This window comes from Pristis pectinata, chromosome 7, assembly GCF_009764475.1.
Source record: "Pristis pectinata isolate sPriPec2 chromosome 7, sPriPec2.1.pri, whole genome shotgun sequence".
Taxonomy (NCBI): Eukaryota; Metazoa; Chordata; class Chondrichthyes; order Rhinopristiformes; family Pristidae; genus Pristis; species Pristis pectinata.
In genome coordinates this window covers 42560627-42586814 of record NC_067411.1, presented here as the reverse complement: position 1 = coordinate 42586814, position 26188 = coordinate 42560627, and the positions used below count along the sequence as shown (strand labels likewise).

Below are 26188 nucleotides of genomic sequence, written 5' to 3'. Positions count from 1 at the left end.
AGCTTTATATTAAATCTGCTTACCGATAAATAATTTGGCGTCCACATTTGGATATTTGCCCAGCAGCTTTTTACACACATCAATTGCAGGATCTTCGTGGTCTTGTATGCAAAGGAGTATTTCAAACTGGTAAGGGTAGGGCAGGAAAAAAGAGTAGTGGTCAAAACCATGCAGTCTGGTAAAGGCGAAGAATGGCACAGCCTTAATGGAAACTCACAGGTAAATGACTATTCCTTATGAAGTTAATTAATTGCATCAATTCAAGTGCAAAATCTGGGTTCTCTCGTTTCTTTCTCTCCTCTCTCTCTGGCATTCCTTGCACTTAAGTCAAGGCGAGTTTTTTTCCCCTCCAAAAGGGAAGAGGAAATCTAGAGGATGGATCTAGATTACTCTCATGACTTTTAGAAACTAGATTAATAATGGTAGATTCCGATCAAATGGAAGAGGGAGAAACAAATTTAACATTAGTTACATCAATAATTTCAGATTTTTCTAGACATGACTTTCCATCTTGAAAATTTACGCATGGGTTTGGTCACAACGGATAACAAAGCTAACAGTGCAAAATGGTCACAAATAATCCTAGTTAGTACTTAGAATGCACCATAGAAAGCATCCTATTTGGATGCATCACGGCTTGCTATGGCAACTGCTCTGTCCGTGACCACAAGAAACTAGAGTTGTGGACACAGCTCAGCTCATTACAGAAACCAGCCTCCCCTCCATGGACTGTCTATACTTCTTGCTGTCTCGGTAGAACAGCCAGCATAATCAAAGACTCCATCCACCCCAGATGTTCCTCCTTCCATCAGGCAGACGATACAAAAGCCTGAAAGCGTGTACCACCAGGCTCAAGGACAGCTTCTATCCTGCTGTTATAAGACTTTTGAACAGTTCCCTAGTACAATAAAATGGACAATCTACCTCGTTATCACCTTGCACATTTTTGTCAACCTGCACAGCACTTTCTCTGTAACTGTGACACTTTATTCTGCATTCTGTATTGTTTTACCTTGTACTACCTCCATGCACTGTATAATGAATTGATCTATATGAACTGTATGCAAGTTTTTTCACAGTACCTCTGTACAAGTGACAATAATAAATCAATTCCAATTATCCAGAACTAAACTATGAACAATTGAAGCGAAAAGGATTACCAAGTTTAAAAACACGATAGGTAGATAGTCAATATGGAAAGGGCAATGCAAGCAGAGAATGAGTATTTTTAAGGTAAAGATAGACTTTTGATTGGAAGGGACGTAAAAGGTTACTGTGCATAGAGCATAACTCAGTTTACGGTCAGATTGGGTATGATCTCATTAGTGGAGCAGATTGGATGAGCTGGGTAGCCCACTCCTGCTCTTAATTCATGATACCAAAACGGATCAAATCAGTATACATATTACATGGCAAGGAGTTATTTAAAGGCCATAGTTGATTTGGATTACAACAAAAAGCAGCTCAGTCATATCTACAATTCTCAAAAGCCTCAATCTGATTATAGTCTTGAAATCATGTTATATACCAATGATAAAACAATCAGAATCTGAACCACCACCTACTCACTCAAATCTTTATAAGGTTCCATTCATCTACCATACTTATTTCTGATACTTTTGAATGTTTAAATAATTGCCAGCATATATTGCTACAGAGATCTAATTTACTGAAAACCAAATTGACATATCCAAGAAAGAATGAGCTCATGGCTACAACTTAAAATCCAGCTTCAATATATCTTTCTGGAGATATAATTAAAACACATGGTATAAGTATTTGGAGGTTAGGTGAGAAAATCAAAATCAGACAATCTGACAACAAATTAAGTAGATATTGAGACAGATAATCAAAATATTTCAAGGAGACAGTTTGAGATACTTGGAGAAGGTTTAAAGGAGCCAATATCCAGAATTTAGCTCAGCTGAAGATAGGAGACAAGAAAAACATTAACCAGTTATTAATTTTATAAGATTCAGAACCAGTTTAAAGCAGAGGAATGGATCAGAGCCATCAGATACCTTGCCAAGTGATCACTTTGCATGTACAACAGTGTTTTCTGCATTATTGATACCAAAGCAAAGTATAATTCCACTGTCACCCAACATTAAGAACTTGTCGGAAACCTAGCTCAGAGGAATTTTCCAGCACCTCTTACTCCAACAAATTTTAACTAATTTAGGAATTGATCCAGCACCATCTAGATGAAATGTGATCAATTGAGCCATCTGGATTTTCTAATATAACATTAACACAAAAGTTAATTAAAACATAGCACATTCAGCCCTATCCCTCGAAATGTATAAATTTCATTCCTTTTTGTTTAATTTAAAGCCCCAAAGCCCCTTTAAAAAGTTTTCTTTTTAAAAATCACAAGTTCTGAAACATACCAACTAAGCACAAACTTGAAAGTCAAAAATTTCTTCCCGATTATAATGATTTGCTTAACAGCAAATTACAGTTGAAATCTGGGTAAAACCTGGGTATAGATAGGAAATTGATAGGAGAATAGAAACGAACAGGTATAAATTCAAGGTGTCTGGAGAGGAGGGGAAATGGGTGGGGTGCAGAAAATATGCAATGTGTTTCTAGTTTGGATCAGTGGCTTGAACACAGAAACCCGATACAAAGTGGTCAAAGTTGCTGGTGATATTGAGCTAAGAAGATCTATAGAACTGTAGAAGATAACTGAAAATAATGAAATTCAGTCTGTCCAATGTACAGTAGGGCATAGTAAAGCACACAATCTTTGAAACAAAGATGTAACAAAAAGTTCCATGAAATTTCATACATACTTTAGGATAATCAAGTTCAAAGAAGGTTTCCAAGTTGCTTATGAGGTTTGGGTCCACTCCTTTCAGAGGTTTAAGCAAGGATACACCAGGGAGCTTGCTGTAAGGCTGTTTGTCAGTTGTTTTCTTGTTTAGATGAAGGCGGCTGAGAAGGAGATGCAAAATTATCATGGTTAGTAATTGTTTTGTTATTAGTTACAAGTAAAACAGGCACAGAATTGAGTACAAGCACAGCACAATTGTAAACGCAGGGCTCAATTCTGATGATTGAACAAACAGTTCACTTGATGCTGTTGGTCCACTTGACAGGTCAATGCCAAATTGCTTGGCATACACTGTTTAAAAAAAAACACAGGATTAATTAATAGTTAACATTACAGAGGCAACACAGGGAATACCAGGCATTCTCATTAATTGGTGAAAGTGCATTTGCACTACTTTTATTTAAATATACCCTATAGAATAGTTAATACATTCCCAGTACATCATACAAGGGAAAATAAATGAGAGTTTGTAAGCAGGAATTAAAAGATAATACAAGCACACCCTGCAAGAAAACCAAGTAAGACTGCATTGAAACAGGAGAATTGCAGTATGTAAAGCAGACATGCACTTGTATAATATTTACTGATACCCACATCCTGAAAAATAATTTTAAAATTTATATATCAAAAAGGCTTAAAGTCATTAATTTTTTTTGCAATTCTGTCAAAACCAAAAAGAAACTCACTTGATTGCTCCTAACAGTCTTTTTGCTTTACTTCACTAGATTTATGCAATGCCATATTATAGAGTTCATCACAAAGAATTTCACAAAATCATTACACAGTTCCGTTACCTTGCAATGTCAGTCTTTTGGCCATTTAATCTATCCTTCCTTCTCTGCCATTGTGCACATGCTCTTGCTTTTGTTCTACTCTTGTGACATTCCTACCCGTTCTAAAACCTGTTTAACTTGTTGCAGATTGCCAGACTTTTTCCAGTTGAGGAGAGGTTTCAGTTTATCGTTTACCCTTTCCCATTTGATGCTACTTGCAATTGCACTCTTTTCTGATTTATTTCAAGATTTACAGCAGCTGCAGCATTTTAATTTTAGTCTTTTTGGGTGATAATACCAAAAAAAAATGCAAGTATGTTTGCCTGAGTATACTGTTTAATGCTCTGCAATACATCAGTAAAGAGAAAAAAAACCACCATATACATGCTGGTATAACACTAGAGCTGTTAATCCAGCACAATTGCTGTTGCATGCTTTCTAAGTTTGTTAAACCAGATCAATCTAATCATTGGTTTGTGGTAACTCATGGTATACATTAAAAAAAAACTAGGTGCAAGCATCAAACTACTGGAAATATACAAGCTTGTTCAAAAGCCTTTATGCTTCCTGCATCCACAAGGGCTAATACATGGATGGCTCTTTTCACAATTGGATACTGCTAAATCTGATGTAAAATTCACAATGTCAACAGATCAGATGGTGAAATGCTTTAGTGGAAGTCTGTTGGAGATATTTTTCTTACACAAGGAAAACTGCTACTGCTGCATAGTTTTGCAAAACAATCACACCAAATAAATGGACACATTTACAATTCGTACCACCTGCATGTGCAGAAATACATTTTAAATGTATTATTTCAAATTTGTCACTGTGTAGAAAACATAGCATTGTTCAACATAGCATATCCTGTGGCAGTATAGCATTAAGCCACAATTACCTGGAACTTTACAAGTTAAGCAATGACTCACCTGCTGCAATTAAAAACTTGGCTTTATTTAAACATTTATAACTGGCAGCATTGAATAACATTCACTGAAAGTTTTGCAAACTATCATCTTTTGTTAAGATCTGCCTCCAAAAAGGTAAAAGTCAAATATAAAGTCAAAAACAGGATGGAATGTTTAATCTTTAAATAGCATGGCAAAATAAAGGTTCATTTTGTTCAGTTTTGGACAGTTTCCATAAAACACTAAGTCATTTAAATAGCTGTTGTTACTGTTTTAAGAATTGGGAATGAACACAATACACACTGATATCAAAAGACTAGTTAACTCTTAACTAAAATGGAAAAAAATTACCCATCAGGGAAGCACGAGCAAAGTTCTTGTAATTACACAAGAATACATGAAGCTGAAGACGTTTGAAATCTTTTGAGGCATGGCTTACATTACTATCAATTCTTCCATTCCCCAAATTCTGTGGGTGAAATGGAAGAAATATATTTAAAGAAGCATTGTTAAGAATGCCCTTCTCAACAGTTAAATTTCCCAAGTGATCCAGAAGCCATGTCCATTGCACTCCCAAGGTTACTAAGGCTTCTATCATTTGCTATTTGTTTGCATTCAGGAGCATATAGGGCAAGATTGTGTCTACACTGACATATGCTTGGTTCCAATGTCAAAATAAAGGGAAATAGCATTTCCAAAGTACTAAATAAAAATAATGATGAATTTAAGGATAGGGAAAGAATCATGGGATTTTCACTAATAGGTTGGTCTTTGAGAGAGACAATATGAACAACAAAATTTATACACACACACAAGATTTCCATAGTTCAGCAGTAGCAGTTTTCCTTGTGTAAGAAAAATATCTCCAGTAGCCTCAAATGGTTGCTAAAGGGAAAGTAGCAATACAAATTTCAAAAATATAATGTGCAAGTGATGATATTTGGAAGATCACATACCTCAAATTGACATGTTCAGAGGATGTTAGGAAGATAGAGAGGGTTAAGGCCATGGAAAGGGCTGTAAATATAGAGGAGAGTTGTGAAATCAACATACTGCTTGACCAGGATCCAATGGTGATAAACCAAAGACATATGGAGCAAGGCAGGAAATGAGCATAGCTTGAGCAATCTTGAATTTAGAGCCTTCAGAGGTAATGATGCAGGAAGCCATTGATTGGGATGAATAGGTAAGAAAAAGTCATACTGCAGTCCCACTCAGTTGGATAACACTGCAAAGATTATGGAGGATAATGCTGTGGTCAACCGCATTAGTGCTTGTAAGTAGTTTGGAGGATGAAGAGGAAATACGCATTTGTGACTTTGATAAAAGATACTGTGATGGGCTTAAAATTTTGATTGATATTCAAATTTTCCATGAATGATGGATTTTGGTTTGGGATATTACAGCCTGTCCACTTTAGAGGAAAATTAGGCACAAGGTGGGTGGTTGCAAGGGCAGAAAGGTCAAAGGATTTATTTTTTTTAAAAAAAGAGAATTTTGTTGATAGCAGATCTGAAGAGGAGAGGCAGTACCAGATAACATGAAGAGGAAGGTGGATGGGTGGTTAACATTTTAGAGCAAATGGAGTTGAGGGAGAAGAGGGTCTCAGACTAGATGATCTTGATGGGGACAGGAGAGAAATTAGAGAAATATGCTATTTTAATGTAGGGCAAGGGGGAAAAAAATCAACCTGTTAATCTCAAGGCCTGAGAAAAGGAGGAGAGGATGAATGGATCGTTTCAAATCCTGTTGAGAAAAGTTATTCAATGCCTCATGTTTTTTTGTGTACATGGATGGGGGAAGCAGGGAAGAAAACCAAGATGACAGCCCGTACTAGTCAAAAGAAGCCAGATTATCTTTGTAGTTCAAGATGAATCTGGAAGAAAGAGTAACTTAGTAAATGAGTACCAGATCTTATGGTGCTTGGGAGGTGTCACAGTTGTTCACATTTGCATCCCTTGAATTTTAGGCCAAGGATACAAGAACCATATCAGCAAAACAAATGGCCAAACGTCCTCCTCCAATGCTAGAAGAATTTGAATCTACAAATAATGCTGCATTCTTCACTATAGATGAAACAAAGTAGATACCAAGTTTTAGGGTTACCACCATCAAATAATAGCAGTTGCTAAGATAAATTCTGTGCTTTAAAAGGTTGGTTATTAACTATTTAGTTTTACCATTTGCATCCCGCAAATTTGATTAATCTGGTTACCAACAAGACACTAGCTACAGCAGTGTGGATTGCATCTGAAGACCACTGGATGGTTTAGACTTTCCAACCAAACAGGTGATGATTCACATAATTGTTGCCTGAGTGTGACACAAACAAGAAAATGTAAAATACAAACAAAATAGATTACCACAATGTAAATAAGCTGCCCAGCCATGAAAAGTATTGCGTTTAATGCCATTTTTCTAAACTCTAATCAAATATACATCCCCAATAGGAAAAACTAAATTACCTCTGGAGTTAAATCGTCCAATTATACTTTATTCTAGTCCTTGCAGTACCAACAGCCACACACCTATCAATCTACTTCAGAGACTGGGAATTCAAGACACTGACATTGTCATCACCACATTGAGTGAGACATAACTGCAATAGATAGCCAGTTCAAAGAGTAAGACAGGGGATACACCTTCCTCTGGATGAGAAAGTCATAAAAGGAAATGAATGCTCATAGGATAAACTTCACTCTCAAAAATTAGTTGGTTTGGAACTCAGTGACGCCCCATGGAATAAGTGAATGTCTCTTGACTGTCCGACTCCAGCGCACTACGGCCATCAGCACATATACCCCAACACGAAGTCAAAATATGGCCAAATAAGATTTTACACCATCTTGGGGATGGAAAAAAAACTGGCCCAGAAGACAATCCAATCTTCCAGGTGACTTCAATGCCAGGATCAGAACACACAGAATCCTCTGGCAAGGTGTAACGGGCAAGGGCGTAGGCAAGGCTAACTCCAAAGGATTCCTTCTCCTTCCAAACCATTTGGAGCATGGACTTGCCATAATCAATGCCCTGTTTTGCCAGAGACATGCAAAAGATATGACAACACCCTCAAGCCAGACACTGGCATCTGTTGGATTATCAGAAATGTTTCCACGAGAAAATCAATATTGAAAGTCTCTAGGACCCCACAAAGGTTGCTTTTCTTAGTGCATCAAAACTTGAAGATCTCCAACAGTATATCCATTGTGTCTGGACTACCTAAAGTCCACCTTAGCCACCATCTGCAAAGAGACCTTTGGCTGCTTTATCAGGAAACACCTGGATGGTTTGATCACAATGATCAAGAGATCCAGGAACTAATTAACCACAAACCCAAGACATTCTTGGAGTGGAGGTTCCAACGAGCCACAAGGAAAGGAAACAATTTACAGGCACCTGAAAGCCAAGTTCCACAGAAAACCCTTCACTGAAGGAACAGGTGGAGGGTGGAAAGAGCGAAGTCTAGCAACCCTCTGATAACCATGACACATAGGAATTCTTCAGCCCTGTCAAAACCAACCATTACCCAAACACTCAAGGACACACCCCATAGAGCTTTCAACAGAAATAAACATCAAAAAAGAGGCAGACAGCACGCACTGGAAGGAAGAGTTCAAAGAACTCCAACTGTGACTCTGTTCTGGCCCAGGTTCACTGCTACTCCAATTGACAAGGTCAAGAAAGCCATACACCAACTGGAATAAAACAAAAACTCAAAAGCAAACAGTATTCTGCTGGAGTTTTAAAACTTGGAGGAACATCAGTCACTCATTCACAATCACAATGAGAAAGAAGATATGACAGGGGGACTTGTAATAGTGACCATGTTCACTGAAATTGAGTCAAAATGGATTTGATGAAGGACACAATTAACATTGCTCTCAGATCTAATAAAACTCTCTAGATACAGAGTAAAGCTACAAAATTCAATTATTTCAGACACCATGGACTATAGCTGTAAACTTTATTGTTGAACAAAACCCCAACATTAAACATCATTGGTCTCAGCCACTGCTAATGTACAGCTGGAAAAAAATCACCCAAACCTGATATTGAACCATCAGGAATTATAGTGGCACTGTGAAACTGAGCCATTTGATGCCATTGGTTTATCCTCATGTATTGAATTTAGTCAGGCTGGGGCAAAGACAATGGACTCAGGGAAAGAACATCAATACTGTTGAAAATCTAGCTGTGTAAATGGAAAACCAAATGTACATGTACTTGCAGTTTCCAGATTTTTGGTTGCAGCAGTGGCTGGTTTATTTTCTCCATCCTGGCCATCTGAAGCTCCTGGTTGCTAGCCATTTTAGTTCTCCTCTCCATTCCCACATCAACATGTCTCTCCTCAGCCTCCTCCACTGCCAGGGTGAGGCTAAACGCAAACTAGAGGAACAGCAACTCATATCACCTGGATAGATCATTGAATTCTCCAATTTCAGGTAAACTTCTCCCCGTCTTTTTTTTCTCCTCCTGACCTCCCCAGTTACTCCTACACTCACCTCAGGCAACACCCTCCACCCTCCAACCCCCCCCCACACCCACCATTTCTTTCTCACCCTCCACCCACTCCATCTGCCCATAACCCACACACTCCTTCCGTTTGTTCCCCTCCTCCCCCACTGTTCCCAAGTGCCCTCCCCACCTCTGTTAGTTGATTGCATGCTCTACCTTCCTCTCCTTCAGCCCTGTCACCTCCACCTATCACCTCCCAGCCTCTGTCACAATATCCACTCTCCCCTCCTCCATCTGCCCATCACCCCTCCTCACCTGAATCCAACTATCACTTGCTCCTCCCTTCACACACACACACGTGTATATGTATGTGTGTGTGTATATATATACACATACATACACACACTAGCTATCACCCCTCTATTCTTCAGTCCAGATGAAGGGTCTCAGCCCCAAAACATCAACTGTCCATTTCCCTCCACAAATGCTGCCTGACCCACTGAGTTCTTCCAGCATCTTGTTTGTTGCTCCAGATTCTAGCATCCGCAGTCTCGTGTCTAGTTTATTTGCTGGCTGCCTTAGTTTTGAGAGTACACTTTTCTTTTGCATTTTGTTAAGCAGCCAGCTTCCATGTAAGCTAATTACAAATTTAACATATCTACTGCACACAAACTGATTCTGACTGACATGTCAGCAGGTGCAAAGTATTAACACCATTACAGCACATGACAGTGGACATATCAGAAACTAGAGGAGCTTTCAGTGCTGCAATAAACTTGCATGTCTTAGCGGTAATCATGTACACCTAGTGAGATAACAATTCCAATATTTACAACAAAGACCAACAAGTGACAACACTGCATGTGCCTAATTATAGCAGTCTGTAGTTACAACAGGACTTTCCTTTGGGAAAAACAAAAAGCCCTCAGAGAATGCCATGTTCTAATTTATTCAGTCCTGATCCTCGCACCTTAGGGAATATGCCATAATTCAAAATAGTAGCTACAATGACAAGATAGCCACACAGAAAACCTGTAGAAGATCCAGTAGCAATTTGAGGACAAAGATTAAAAGTAAACTGGTAAAAGAACAAAGATAACATTATTTTTTAAAAAGGCACGTGAGGTATATCGATCTGGAAAGCACTGCATGAAATGGTGCTGGAAGAAAACTCAGCAATTTTCTAAAGAGAATGTTTTTCCCCCACACAGAGGGTGGTGGGTATGTGCAACAAGCTGCCAGAAGAAGTGGTAGAGGCCAATACAATTATAATATTTATAAGGTATTTAGGGAGGTACATGGATGAGAAAGGTTTGGAGGGATATAGGCCAAATGTAGGCAAATAGGACTAGCTCAGGTGGGCAACTTGGTTGGCATGGGCAAGTTGGACCGAGGGGCCTGCTTCCATGCTGTATAAACTTATGACTCTAAATACTTGAAGGGGAAAAAATGTAGGTGCCATGGGAAAAGGGAGGGCAAAAGGGATTTATTCAATAGCTCTTTCAAAGAGTCAGCACAAGCACAATGAGCTAAGTGACCTCCTCCTCTGATTTTATTATAGAACCTGCATGACTTAAAACAAGCCATTAGCAGTCACGGATGCCACCCAGCTTCAGCAGACAAAGGTGAATAGGAGTTGAAACAAATGTATTTTGTTTTAATTTCCATCTAAGAATTTCTCTACAGCTAGCATGATTTTTTTTAAAGTTATAAAAATGCCCTTTTACTTTTCTCAAGCTAAAGTGCAGTAACTGGTCAAATTAGCAGCTGGTGCATAAAATCACTGACATTTTAGGAGGTGCCATTCAGCCCATTGTCTCCTCTGCACCTTCTCCAGTACAATTGCATCTTTCCAGTAATATGGTGCCCAGAATTATATGCAGAACTTAAGATGTGATCTTGATGTTGTACTCAATTCTAGCACAACCTCCCTTGCTCTCTCCCTCTACATATAAAGGAAACATCCTGTAAGCGCTTTTAACCATATTATTGACCTGTCCCACTACCTTTTAAGGATCTGCGGACATACACTATAAATAGGAGCATATTGAGAGAAGTGTATTCTCTTACCTTGATGCATTTCCTAAATGCATCATCACATATTTTTCTGGATTAAATTCCATTTGTCACTTTCATGTCCACTGACCAGAGTATCTTTATTTTCTCCATAGTTTAAAGCTTTCCTCCAGTCCACCATACAGACAATTTTTGTATCGGCAAACTTATTGTAAAACATTGTTAGAAATCATGCAAACTACCTCAAACACACAATCATCAACTCTGCATGTAATCAAGAAATTCAATCAAACCAATCAGGCACTGCCATCAATAAACCATTCTATGCTGACTGAACTTCACTAATTTGTGCTTTCCAAATTAAGGTTTACACTATCCCTCAGGATTCTAATAACCATTGAAGTTAAACTAACTGGCCTATAATTACTTGGTTTATCCCTTTCTCCCTTTAAGGGATGGTACCATTCCTAGAGCCAGGGAGGATTGAAAAATGAAGGTCTTATTCCCTTAACTAACTTTGCTGTTTTTTTTTAAGTAACCTGGAATATATTTCAATTGGGCCTGGTGATTTATTTACCTTCAAAGGTGTTCATCCCTTAGTTCCTTAACTGTGTTCACACTATTCACCATCTCTCACTTGCCTTACGTTCTAGTCTCTCTTCTTTCCTCTGTACAGCAGGAAGTATAGCCAAATGGGACAGTTAAACAACACATTTCATATTTTTTTGCAATATGTCGCACTTCCATATGGCCTTTCTTTCTTCAGTGCACTCACTTTTATCATATTTTTGTGCATGAAGGATCCCTGGGCTACTTTAACTCCCAATGCATCACCACCTGCTATGGAGGCTCCAATGCTGAAGATCAAGAGAGGCTGTAGAGGGTTGTAGACTCAAGCCAGCTCCATCACAGGCACAACTCTCCCCACCATCGATGATATCTTCAAGAGACGGTGCCTCAAGGCGGCAGCATCCATCAGTACCTGGGACATGCCGCCTTCATGTTACTACCATCAGGGAGGAGCTACAGAAGCCTGAAAACCCACACTCAATGTTTCAGGAACAGCTTCTTCCCCTCCACCATCAGATTTCTGAACAGTCCATGAACCCATTGAACACTACCTCATTATTCCTCTTTTGTACTATTTGTTTTTTTAACCTACAGTAATTTTTATGCCTTTATGCCTTGCACTGTACTGCTGCCACAAAACAACAAATTTCATGACATATGTCAGTGATGATAAATCTGATTCGGATTTATTTTTTGTGAGCAATAGAGAATAAGGGGACTCAATTTTTCTTTTCATGAGTTACAGATTTTGTGATCTATTCCCTACGTGCTTGGGTGGAAGGGCCTCGAAATACTCAGCCGGTCAAGCTGTATCTGTAGAGAGAGAGAGAAAAAATCAGAGCCAATATTTCATGTTAATAACCTTTCATTGCACAGGTCATGCATTAGAAGGCTTGAGGTATACATTTCCCAGATAACTTGATAGGGTGGATGGTGAGAAACTGTTTATCATTACTGGAGAGTCTACAACCAGAAGTTGGTCTTGGGATAAGGGGTCAACCATTTAGCACAGAAGTGAAAATATTTCTTCGCAGGTTTCTTAACCCAAGGACAATGGGCGCTAAGTCATTAAGTATATTGAATTGGTATCAGACTTTTGGACATAATGTAAGTCAATGAACAGAAAAAACAGGGCAGGATAGTGGAATTGAAGGACATTACGATAATCTTATTCAGGAGAGAAAAAGGCTGGCATGGACTATGCCTGCTTCTACTTCTTGTGGTCAAAAGATTAATTTGCTATAATACAAACATCATGAAAGTATGGTTTCACAAGGTCAACTATAATGTTGCCACCAATATTGCTGGCAACAATGGAAATGAGTGATATAAACAATATGACAAGGTAGTTTTGGCCTGCAGCTCCAGCAGCAAGGCAATTATGTTTTTAATAGATACTGGTGTCTGTGCTCAAGGTGCTCCTACCTATCCCAACAAGTCGAAGGTTTGAGACTGGGCTCCTACATATTTATGCCCTGGTTAATGGAGAAATTACATCTTAATAGGAGTGGGAAGACATATAGACTTGGAATGGAATAAGTATTATAGAGATTAGCCTGCAACTTAAAGGTTTTTGCAGCAAAAGGAACAGAATTTACAATGTAATTAGAAAAAAAAATATTGTATATAATTACTGGTTTTTCAATAGTCAGAATATTGCAATTAACGAGAGCCTTTATTAGAATGTACAAAGTATATGAATTACAAAACCTGAAAGTTTATTTCCATGCTTCATGATCACAGTTTTAGAAAATTTAGAGCCACCACAGAGTGTGCGCGATTTCCTCTGAGCAACAAAAACATTAACAAACTTAGTACTTTTCAGGCAATAAAATCTTCTGAGGTGCTTCACACAGCTGGTTATCAAATGAAGTTGGGAGATGTGCAAGAGGCCAGAATGGAGGAGCAGAGAGCCAAGGATTCATGAAGAGAGTGGCAAGAGGAATTGGAAAAGACAGTTTAAAAAGAACAGTTGCTGTGCTGAACTAGGAGCCAAAATAGATCAGCAAGCACAGGGATAGTGATAAGGACCTATGCCAGAAGTAGAAAACCTGAGGCAGAAGGGTTATCTCAATTTATCTTCTGGTCAGCTAAATGTTAATAATTTTAAGTAATAATATAATTTTCATCCTTCTATTGTGTGAAGAGCAAGAGTGAAAAGGATCTAATATGGCCTCATTTCAACTGCAGAAGTTATCTTGAGCCTTCACAATTGAATGATATCAAAGACAAATTTAATTTACAGATTTTTAGTCTCTTTGGTGAGTGCAAATCAGCTTACTTATATGTATTCTTGTCTTTTCAAGCTACCTCAGGAGATAATTACCAATGAGTTATGATTTACAACTTTAAGCCTACAAGGTGTGTTTTATATCAATATTCTTATATATAGGCCATCCCTGGCTAATGAATCGGTTCAATTTTTATAGACGTTCACAAGTCGATTGGGTCCTTGGGTCGGAAAATACAAAAAATCAATATGGCAACCATACGTCCACAGTATTGTGGTGTGTGGCATCAAAAGCACATAGGACTGAAGAGAAAGAATGATTACTAAAAGTAGAGAGAGAGGGGATACTAACTCTGCTGTCTGTAGGAACAAATGCATGAACACACATTTGGACTTCTGAATTTAATATTATAGGAGCTAATTCATAAGTCAAGGTGTCCATAAATTGGGCATTTGTAACTTGGGGATGGCCTGCAGCTGATTTATTAACACAGATTGATAAGGAATCTTGAGATACAGATTTTAAAAATTGAAGACCTTTTCTAATGAAAAAGCAAAACTAGATGAGAAGCAGTAGAGGAGGGAAAATTGTGAAGACCTGGCTGCAAATATGGAGTTTTCAGTCATCAGGGAATGCTGGAGTTTCAAAAATACAAAACTCAAAAGCTGATGTCACCATTTTATAATCTGCAATAAAACCATACTAATTACATCCTGGTTTTATAGCATGAGCTTGAATTATTCTGAGAACAAAATGTAAGTTCAATTCTTTTTTTTCAAAAAACTATTGGATTTCCATTGTTTTACCTTCTATTGAAACTATTAACAGAAGAATGAGGGACACCAACTTTTCAGCATGCATCATATTAGTGGGTCTAAATTATATATTCCCCACTGTTCTCTTCATCAAAAGAAAGCTGACATTTACTGTTCATTATACACTTTCCACTAAACAGAGGCTGATATTTGGTTATCTTCAGACCACACCAGCACCATAAAGCACAATTAACATTAACAATCTGATTTAATTTGAAATCATCACAACGTAAATATATGTCTTGTCACTTATGAGGTCTCTCCTTCCAGCAAGTCCCTTCTGCACGTCATTGCAGTAAAACAAAATAAATTTTCCTAGCTTCCTGTTAAAAAGATTCAAAAAATGTCACCAGTGCTGAGCAGAAAGGGTTAATAAATTTGGAGGATAAAATATAAGAAATACACATAACAGGAAGAAACAAATTATATATCTAAACAAAGAACTAATCTTTTGCAGGCACGTAGGATTTTTACGTAAGGTTGTTTTTAGTAAACACATGGCCATCGGCTCTGGCAACACTTCTTTTAAGCACTGAAGGCTTAAAAAAATATTTTGGCAAAAAAAATGTTCTGTATAAAAAATAGAGGAATACATAGTGGTTAAATAAAACACATTATTCACTACAATTTTTATGTTGGAAAAGCATCCCAATATCTGAAATATTAATGCTCTCATGTGCACCAATTGCATTTCTTTTGAATGAGACTTGCACATTTGACATTCACTATTTTACAGTCACAGCAGGCAGCCACAGATTTTTTTGCAGCCATATACTGCACCAGTTGGAAGTGTCAAGCAATGCGTGCTCAGCAAACTGCCTTTTTTCACCCCAAAATATATTTGAAAAAAAACCTGAGTTTTTCCTGGGTATCAAACGTTTGGTTTTATGTAATATTCAACCACACTCAAATGAAACTAATTAAATTCCAAAGCAGCAGAATAACACAAGCTCTCGAATTGTGATTTATCCAAATACGAAACACCAGACAGATTTCCTACTGAGGCAGTGCAAAGTAAAATGCTGGATGTGCAATTTTATAGCATAACAGATTTTCTCATAACCCTGCAGCACTATCAGCCCAAAAGCACTATAAGACCCTCCTGAAAGGTCAAACAACAATGCACTGAATTATATTTAGAGCTTTTAAAACAAAAATTCTCACGTACAACCCCGTGCATATAAAATGAACACAAAAGATACTGGAAAATAAAAACTCTGTGTCAAAGAATTTTGCCATCAATTGATAAATTTCTCCTGAACCCTCATTAGGTTTTTACCTTGCAACATATACTCATGTCTCCATGTGCAAGTTTTGTACAATAATGGAAGAACATAAATGTACTGTAACCTCTTGTTCCTCTGGTATTTATGCATCCAGACTTCTCATGCAACTGGCAAAAATTACTAAGAATATTAAGCAATTTCAGAAAATGCCCAGTGAATTATATTTTAAGTGCCATAACATATGTGTGAAAAAATATTTTAAATTTATTTACCTTTATACAGAAGGGCAATGCAATTGTAGGCTGATAATTAGCAACATCCTCTGAAAATTTGGCACCATATAATGGTGAGTACAGTCATTCATTTCTGCTGTATTTTACATTACTAGAATTTAAAGTATAGAATTGCATTGTAATTTTTTTTATTTAAAAGGATGGAGTTCAGCAATTTAATGGAGTTCAGCAATTTAATGGCAATTTATTTAAAGGTTCATGCAGAGAATATGAATGTGTGATGTACAGTACTTTTTTTAAACAATTCTTTTGCAATCAGCATTCCCTATGGATGCCAGATAGCCAAGTATACCGTAATTTGAAATTCATGCTTGAAAATGTCATGACTTACAGAAATCATATACCACATGACCAAAGCCCCATTTGAAACTGTACATAGGCTTTCCCTGGGTTAAGGACAGACACTCAACCTATGGACATCTGTACATACGAGCGAGCTCCCATAATATTATTAAATTCAAAAGTCTGATGTACATACATTGATTCCAACGAATGGCAGAACTAGTTTCTTCTCTCTCTCCACTTTTAGTAAGTGTTCTTTCTTATCAGTCTTGTGCACTTTTGATGCAATTTCATTACAATACTATGGAGACTTGTGTATTTTCTGACATGAATGTCTATAAAAACGGAACCTGTTTGCTACCCAGGAAGGCCTGTATACCATTGCATCAGAAGGCCTTTAAGCCCACTACACCTAGCCAAAGCTAAGTGTCCAATATTCTGATGTTTCTCATCACCAACAAGGACCTTGCTATCCAAATGAATGTCTGCTCTAATATCCTGATAGAGTTCCCTTGGTTCTCACCTTTCCCCACACTAACCTCTGCATCCAGAATATCATCCTTCACCATTTCTGCCAGCTGCAATGGGATCCAATCACCTGTCACATCTTCCACTCTCCTCCCCACCTTGCTGCTTTCCTCAGGAACCTCTTTCCTTGACTTCCTGATCTGCTCATCCCTCTCTACCCCTAGCACTTTACCTTGCAACCACAGGAGGTGCTTTCCCATCTGCTCATTATCCCTCCCTTATCTAGTTCCACATCACATTCAAGTCTGTTTTTATCTTCCCATTCCCCTTCCCTTTGCCTTCACAGATGCTGCTTGCCCACAGAGTTCCTCCAGCAATTCTTTCTTAACTTTCTTAGCACTCTTCCTCCAGCACTTTCAAAACTAATCTCAATGAGATCCAATTAATGCTGTAATGAGGTAAGATTTTGTAGAAAGAATTTGAGCACAAACATAATTTTTTTTAATAAAATAGAAAAACATTAAAGCTCTCATGATATCACTCATTCCAAGTCAAATTGCAATTTTAAAAGACAGCGGTGATATTCTGCAGTGTCTTCAAGACTGGTTGTGAGTACTGGATTGATGCCCAGCATTCAATGAATATAGGCACTCTCCAACAAATGTAAAGAGTAAATGGGTTCCTCAGCTTTGTTCCGCCCATATTCGAGAAAATTTGCAGGAAAACAAAGGAAAGCAAGAAAGCATAACAGCTACTCTTTCTCAGTAAGTGAATCAAGAATCTCATCTAATCAAAAAGAATGCTTCAATTATTTTTTGAACACTTACAACCAAAAATTTCTAACCATTGGTTGCAAACCTGATATTAATTAGTCCCTTTCAGCTGTCTTGTTATACAATAATGACAACTTTCTGCTAATTATTAAGACTTTAAGTTTAAAGGTATTTAAACTATGAAACAGAATAAACAAACCAGAAGAACAACATTTGATTTTCACGAGAAGAGTAAATTCATTTGTGAAAATTTGTGTAATTTTAGATTACAGAGTAAATACTTTATCTGCAAGACATGGGCATCACTAGCAAGGCCCATCCCAATGTACCCTTGAACTGAATGGCATTTAAGAGTCAATGTCATTCCTGTAGATCTGCAGGTTGCACATGGACCAGACCCAAGAAAGCATAACACATTTCATTCCCTAAAGAACATTTCAACAATCTGTTTCATAGTCACCATTGCTAATACAAGCTATTTAATTTTATATTATTTAACTAACTGCATTCCATATATTCCATGATGGGATTCAAACTCATCCCTTGATCATTTGTTCAGGCTTCTGGATTACCAATCCATTAACAACAACTAAGCTACTGTACACTTTTAAGGCTTTTCCTATGCTGCATTATCCCATGTTTATTAACAATTTTTCAGCTAAATGACCAGTTGTTTTAATGAATTATATACATATCAGATATATAGACCAATGGTGAAAGATATGAAAAGAGATGTACATTCTTTTCTATAGCTACAATTATAAGAAAAAGCAGGCAGTGGGCATTTTGGTCCTGTGTCTGCTCCATTAATTAACATGGTCATGGCTGATATTTCATCTCAGTGGAATTTTTCTGCATTAAGTTCACTTTAAATGTTCTTTTCCAGGACCTGGGCATCAGCAACAAGGCCAGTATTTATTGTCCATCCCTAACTGCCATTGTGAAGGTGGCGATGAGCTGCCTTCATGGGTCACTACAGTCCTTCTGATGTAGGTCCTTCACTGAATTTAGGGCAAAGGTTCCAGGATTTAGACCCAGTGGCAATGAAGGATATTTCCAAATTAGGGTGGTGAGCAACTTAGTGTTATCTTGTGCACCTGCTGTCTAACTTTTGGAGTTGGAGGTTATAAGCTGTTAATGTAACCAGAGAGAGTAACTGCAGTGCAGTTTGTAGATGGTACACATTGCAGTGAATATGCACCAATGGTGGAGTGAATGAATGCTTAGGCTAGCCAGAGAAGTGCAAATCAAGTGGTCTGTTTCAAGTGGATGGTGTTAAGGTCCGAGAGTTGCTGACACTGCACTCATCCAGGCAAGTGGAGAATATTCCTGATTTGTGCCATGCAGATTGCAGAAAACCCAGCCTCTGACTTGCCCTTGTACATGCAGAATTTACTTGGCTAGTCCTGTAAGGATGCTGGTCTGGTTGAGTTTCTGGTCAATGACAACTCCCAGGGTGTGGATAGTGAGGGATCTGGTAATGAAATGCCACTGAGTGTCAAGGGCAGGCAGTCAGACTCCCTCCTGTCAAAAATGGTCTCTACCTGGCACTTTTGTGGTGCAAATATTACTCGTCACTTATCAGTCCTTGCCTGAATGTTGTCTGGGTCTTGCTGCACACGGGCATACACTGTTCCAAATGACAGAAAGAAGGTCATTAACAAAGCAGTTGAAGATGGCTGGGCCAAGGAAGTTGCCCTGAGGAATTCCTGCAGTGATGTCCTGGGGCTGGGATGATTGACCAGAACCATCTTCCTTTGTGTGAGATATGACTCCAGCTGTTGAAGTTAATGTACTCCCTTTGATGCCCCTCGACTTCAGTTTTACCAAGACTCCCCGATGCAACACTCAGTCAAATGGTGTCTTTGTCACGGGTGGTCACTCTCACCTCACCTATAGGATTCAGTTCTTTGGTCCATGTTTGAACCAAGGCTGGGGCCAAGTGGTTCTTGCAAAAACCAAACTGGGCAGCTAGTAGGTTAAATGTGATGTCATTTGGGCACTGACTGGACAGTAATTAGCCAGATTGGTTTAGTTCTATTTTTAAGTGAATGGGACATATCTGAGCAATTTTTCACACTGTTGGGATGCCAGTATTTAACTGCACTGCAACAGCTTGGCTAGAAGCTCAGCTAATTCAAGAGCACAGGTCTTCAGTACTACAGCTGGGACGGTATTTAGTTCCATAGCCTTTACTGCATCCATACTCTCTGCCATTTCTTGATATCACATGTCATGAATCAAACTGACTGGAGACTGGCTTGTGATGTTGAGGATCTCAGGAGGAAGCCAAGATGGATCATCTATTCCACACTTCTGGTTCAACAATGTTGTGAATGTTTCAGCCTTTTCTTTAGCACTCATTTGCTGGCACCCACCATCTTGGCGCCTTCTCCTTCCATGAGGTGATTGTCTGCTATCATTCATAACTGGATGTAGTAGGACTGCAGAGTTTGATCAGATCCATTGGTTGCAAAATCACTTGGGCCTGTATATTGCATGCTGTTGTTTTTGTTTAGCATGCAAGTGGTCTTGCACTGCAGCTTCACTAGGCTGGCAACTCATCCTGATAATACCACTCCCTGCAAACCCCTCTAAACTCCTCAATGACACCCTAGTCTAACAGTCAATTTCTGCTGCTGATGATCCAGAGCATCTCAAAGATGACCAGTTGAGCTGCCAGATGTGTTAAGACTATCCCATTTAGCACATCTGTAGTGCCACACAATACTACGAAGGGCATCTTTGGTTGAAGGCAGCCCAAATCTCTCGATTCCTTTATTATTTAAAAATCTAAATGCCTTGTATTAGTATTTCACATATTTTGAAGAAAAGGCTTATCAAAAAGGACAGCCATGGGAATCAATACAAGTAACAGCAGATAAACAGTTGTAATACTGTATCACAACAGATTTCCAAGCTGGGATGGTAATATTATAGACACACAAAAGTCATGACTCAGATACAAAAAAAAACTTAGTTGGAGCAAGAAACACTAATTATTTAAGCTTCTCTCAGAAAACTCAGTAGTTGAATCATTTCACTGCCACCCTATGTTCTCAGCAATTGTACATCTCCCATTTAACTTCATCTCAAGCAGTCCCTCAAAATCAAGAATGACTTGATTCCACTCCTGTTTTGTCAGTTCTGAGGTGATTGAAGAGGCCAGTGTGAGAATTGGGCTCACAATGGGGGAGGTGGTGCCTGATGAGGAGACATGTGGGTGGCTCGTGAGACTGTGTGCTCCTTTTGCCATTTACACAGGGCTCCTTTTTGCTCTTGATGCATGGACTTGAGGTCTCAAGACCATTCAAGAAGCCTTGAATCTTTTCCTTGATTTAGCTGGTAGCATCCATTACATGACAGAGCTCAGAAGAATGTGTTTTGGAGTCTAGTGTCAGGCACGTTAACAACATGGCGTACCCAATGGAACAAAGTGTCACTAGTGCTTCAACACTGGACATGTTGTCCTGGGAGATGGCACTGATGTTGGTTTGCTTATTCTTCCAGTGAGTTTGGAGGACTTTATGGGGATAGCATTGGTAGTATCTTTCCAGTATCTCAAGGTGCCTTCTGGAAGTCATCCAGGTATCAGTAGCATAGAGGGTAGGGATCAGGTGCCTAGTAAACCATTTGATGACAGTTTTAAAACAGTTTGACAGATATTCTACTATACAATCCATCTCTCTTGCAGGATTATACATGTTTAACTCATGGAACATTACCATCTAAGAACATACACTGTTTTTGAAACATATCTGAAGTTATTTTTACACTCATTACCTATTTGCAAAATTCAGAAATTACAAAACATGATGGTTTAAGTTTAAAATCTACAAGTACAAATATTGGAAATACACACACACACACACCTGCTCCCTACTAAAAATAAAGTGTCAGGAGGCCAATGGAAGAAATGTGCCTCTGAGGAAAGGAAACATACTTCCTGCAAAACAAGGACAACCTTGTAGATTGTGCCTAGATGATGCAAATGCATCAGTAGTCTCATATCTTCATTTGTTTTTTATATTGGCTATTTCATAGAAAAGCTGGTTACCTGAAATTTAATGCTAAGTCCTTAAGATGGTAATGTGTCAAATTTTACATTCAGAGTTAGAGAGAGAAGAATGTGTCCAACACTAATGTTTTTAAACTTAAGAAAGATCAATCATGATGGAATGAAAACAGAGCTAGCTAAAATGAACCGGCAAGTTAAGGGATCAGTTGAAATACAGCAGCATACATTTAAAGGGATCTCTCAAAATACAAAGGGAAAGTGTTAGAAACAATTTAACACTTGCAGAGCAAGGCACACAGAAAAATTCAATGCATCAGACAAAGTCAACATGGTTTTGTGAAAGGGAAATCATGTTTGATCAATTTATTGGAGTTGTTTGAAAAATTAGGTGCTGCACCAATGATTATTTAGAAAAATAATGGCTGCTGGTGTAGGAGGTAAAATATTGGTGTGGAAAGAAGACAGTCTGGCTAAAAAGACACAGAGACTAGGCATATGTTGTCTTTTTCCACTTGGTAAGATGTAACAAGGGTTCAGTGCTGGGGTTTCAACTTTTTACAACTGATACAAGCGATCTAGACAAAAGATATGATGACGCAAAGATAGGCAGGAAAATAAATTGTGAAGAGGACATGAGGTTACAAAAGGATATATAGCTGAGAGGACAAAAGGTCTGGCAAATGGAGCGTAATGTGGGAAAATGGGACTATGTCCATTTTGGCAGGAAAAAGAAAATAAATGGTAGAAGACAGAAGCTCTGACATGTATAGGGAACTAGGTGTCCTAGTAAATGATTCGTAAAAGGGTACAAGAAGAAATTAGGAAAGCTAACAGAATGTTATCGCTTATTGCTAGGGAAATAGAATACGAAAATCAAGGAGATTACACTTGAGTTATATCGAGCATTGGTAAGATCACATCAAGGATTACTGGTTTCCCTATTTAATGAAGGATGCAAATGTTTTAAATGGTTCAAGCTGCTCCAGTGGAGGTGGGCCACTACCAGACAAACCTCTGGTAACCAGCTCAATGGCCAGCAACCACCAACCAGAAGGTGATGAGAGAGACTGAAAAGACATGGAGCCAGTGTCCAGTGAAGGCCTGCATTCACTGTGCCAGCCAGGTATGCACCCGTGCTCTACATCTCAGCACTGAGTGGCTACACCACTTGCCCCAGACCACTCAAATCAAGCCACAGGCAACCATGGCTGCAGGAGCACCAATGGAAAGCAGGAATTTGCACCAGGTTCCAAGCACAGCAGCAATGGCGAACACTAGAGCTCACGCTAAGTTCCCAAGTGAAAACACAGGGGGCTATTTAACTGTGACTGGACTGGAGAGCTACAACAAATCAGCACAAGGCTGTGTAGACCAAGAGGACTCCCAATATATAAATTTTCAGGCATTACAATGAAGCTTAGAATTCAAAATATTTTTTTGACTGTGATGACTTTCTACTCTGATCAAAGTCTAGTTAAAGGGTTGCTAAAATAGGTGCCAATTTTCAAGTATAATCCCCAATTTCTTTTTTATTAATAAAACAAGTATCAAGAAATATTTAATGGAGGAAAAGATAGTAGCTTGTCTGAAAATCCCTAAATAAAGTTAGCTACAATTTGCTGTTCTGATGTGAGACTAGCAATTTGCTCACATACACTTGCAAAATGCCCAATGTCAATGTTTTTTTAAATTACTCAACTTGTTTGAAAGATCAAATACTTTTGCCAAACTTTCTTTAATACACGATTTAGCGTACAAGACAGTTACGTAAACTAATAAATGATTAGGGAATCAGCTGAGCTCACATGACTAGTTCAAAGCCATAGTTCATGATGAAGATTATGCAAAGATCAGATAAAGTAAAAATGACTTGCTGAAAAGCCTACTCTTTATAAATTAAGCAACCTACAATCATTGCCCAAAACACTTCCGATTACAAAAGATAGTTATTCAAACTATACTCCATTTCAGTGGATGTGGCAAAATTCTCATTAAGAAACTCATGTATTGTATATAACAGTAATCTTAAATCAATTGCTTAAGAATCTTAACATATATACCAATATCCCTTGGAAAATAAATAGTCTAGCTGCATTTCTACCAGATTTTTGCCATTAGAGGAGATCTAATAACTGTGTTGCAGCATTATAATGTTGAGTCTATTTTCAGACTTTCAAAGAGGTGGCTTTGAGTGGCTCTACCAGCAAAGTATAAAAGGCAGCTGCAGTCTTTTTCCTAGCCCTCAGCAGGTTCTCAGGGGAAGGCTGATAGCCAGAAAATTAAAGTGATCTTTGTGGCATTTCAACTACATATACATTGTTTTCACATTGCAGTTGGTTGGTTGAAATTCCATCTTGAACATAAATGGAACAAATTCCAGAGTATGGAGATGAAGAACACATGCACAATGGCTTCAAGTAGCAGTTTTGCAATACAAATATGGCAAGGAGTTGTTATAGTATACCCCTTTAATTAGATCCAAATACAGCCCCCACCCTTTCCTTCCCTGCTTACAGACGTCAACTCCTTGCTACTCTAGTTCGTACGTGTGCATTAGTTATCCCTTGGGTACATTGGCTAGCTGTCAAATCTCATCAAGTTATTCAATTATGGCAATGTTAACCCTCTGCCCAATATCTACAATGACTTTCAACTTAATTTGCTGAATAATAAGAGTTGAAATCCTCTGTGATGGTCCTTAAATAAACCTTCAGTTCCATAATGCTGATCTAGATGATGAATTGAACCATATCCAACATGAGTAACTACATTGCTCACCAGACAATTTTCTTCCCAAGAAACTAATTTATATCTCATGTATTTTGGAAATATGACTAGATAAAATTTAAGACATTTTTAAGGGCAGTTACACTAAAAATTCCTGAACTAGTTGAAGATTACCTGTTCTCAAATCAGAATGAGAATTATGCGGGGGGGGGGTGAAGACAAAAATAAAAATGCTGTTTTCACTACCAACACTCAGAATTCTTGCCTCATCTTGGAATTACACAAACAAAATCACCTTTTAATAATGTTTTATCAAAAACAGATTTTCCCTAACTTTCGGCAAACACATTTACTTTATGCCAAGACAATAAGATATCTTTCCCAACAATAGTGGATTAAAAAACCCTCAAATTAAACTTCTATATGATGGAGGTGGGGCGGGGGGAGGGAGAACTGTTTTTCATTATTCCCATCATAATATTACTACCACACGTAAAGACGTATTTTAACATAGTTTGTTACACCGAGTTATTTGGGAATAATGGGTTTCCTCGCTTTTATTTTGACAATATGACCCATAATAAATACAACCAGTTTATCTCGGAAAATTGTACTATAAGTGTTTGATTCTTCTTTTAAGTGGTTGCGTACGGTATGATCTTCTGAAACATGAAATATTAAAGCCGATCAGTTACATATTATGAAAAAGACGGGCGGAAGTAATTGAAGGATTTTGTTAAGGAACCCCACATTTATCTTAATGTCACGACGATCTTTTCAAATATTAGTTTACACAATTCAAGGAAAATACCTAGACACAAGGGAATTAAAATCCGATTTACAAAAGGCCAGTGGGGAATTGTTTTATTTAAAACGACCAACGTACTGTCGATGAGACCCGGTTTCGCTTTCAAAGGCGACCGCGAGAATGTCTTTAGAAAAAGGTGTAAGAGTTGATAAATAAATAAAACACGTGCCCTTTCGCCCTATCATCCCAACGAAGGGCCATCGTTCCACACAAAAGGGGGAAACAATAAACCAAAGGGCCAAAGTGACCCATATCCGCAGGCTCCAAACACATTATGTTAGTATATCCTTAATGAGGGGCGAAAAGAGGCCCACGCCAGCCAAATGGGAGAGAAATGGGAGAGAAAGGGGAGAGGGGGAGAGAAAGGGGAGAGGGGGAGAGAAAGGGGAGAGGGGAAGAGCCCCCCGCCCCTCAACAGTCAGAGCAGCCCCAACCCCAGGCCCTAAGGCCCGGCCTTACCCGTAGATGATGGACATGAAGTGCATGAGCCACAGGATGATGAAAAGGATCAGTCCGAAAATGGAGAGACCCTGAAGAGCCAGGTCCAGCACCGCCATTGTACTCGCTTCGGCCTCTCTCGGTACGGGTCCCCTGGGATGCGATCCGACGCGCTCCGTGCGCTGCCACACGGCTGCTGTCTCTACGCTCTGACTCGGCCCTCGCTCACCGGACGTCACGATGGCAGACGCCGCCGCCGTCGCCGCCCCTCCCCCCCTACCGCCGGGCAAGACCAGCAAACCCCGCCCCTCCCTTCTAGCGGTCAAAAACCTGCACACAGTTCGCTCCCTCTCACTGCGTCTCTTCCAGACACAGACCCGGCTCCAGTCAGACACTGTTTCCTTCCCCAACCCAGTAAACCACACTTACAAATTAAGAGATCCCGTTCCTGTGTTATTATGTAGTTATAATAAAGAACTACAGTTCCCAGTAGGCAGTGCAAGGGGTCACATTCAAACAAAGTATCTTGAATCAGCTTCTTTGCCTGCCCA

At 38.8% G+C, this 26188-nt stretch overlaps 1 protein-coding gene across 1 annotated transcript in view; it reads right to left on the bottom strand.

Moving 5' to 3' along the window:
- ugcg (UDP-glucose ceramide glucosyltransferase) overlaps positions 1–25893 on the bottom strand; it is a 42889-nt gene extending 16996 nt beyond the window's left edge. The window contains exons 1-3 of the mRNA XM_052020426.1: positions 25659–25893; positions 2796–2937; positions 24–126 (exon numbers count right to left, since the gene is read on the bottom strand). Coding sequence (XP_051876386.1) covers positions 24–126; positions 2796–2937; positions 25659–25756 — 343 coding nt within the window. The 5' untranslated portion in view covers positions 25757–25893. The remainder of the gene's footprint in view (positions 1–23; positions 127–2795; positions 2938–25658) is intronic.
- Between the last annotated feature and the right edge of the window lie 295 nt (positions 25894–26188).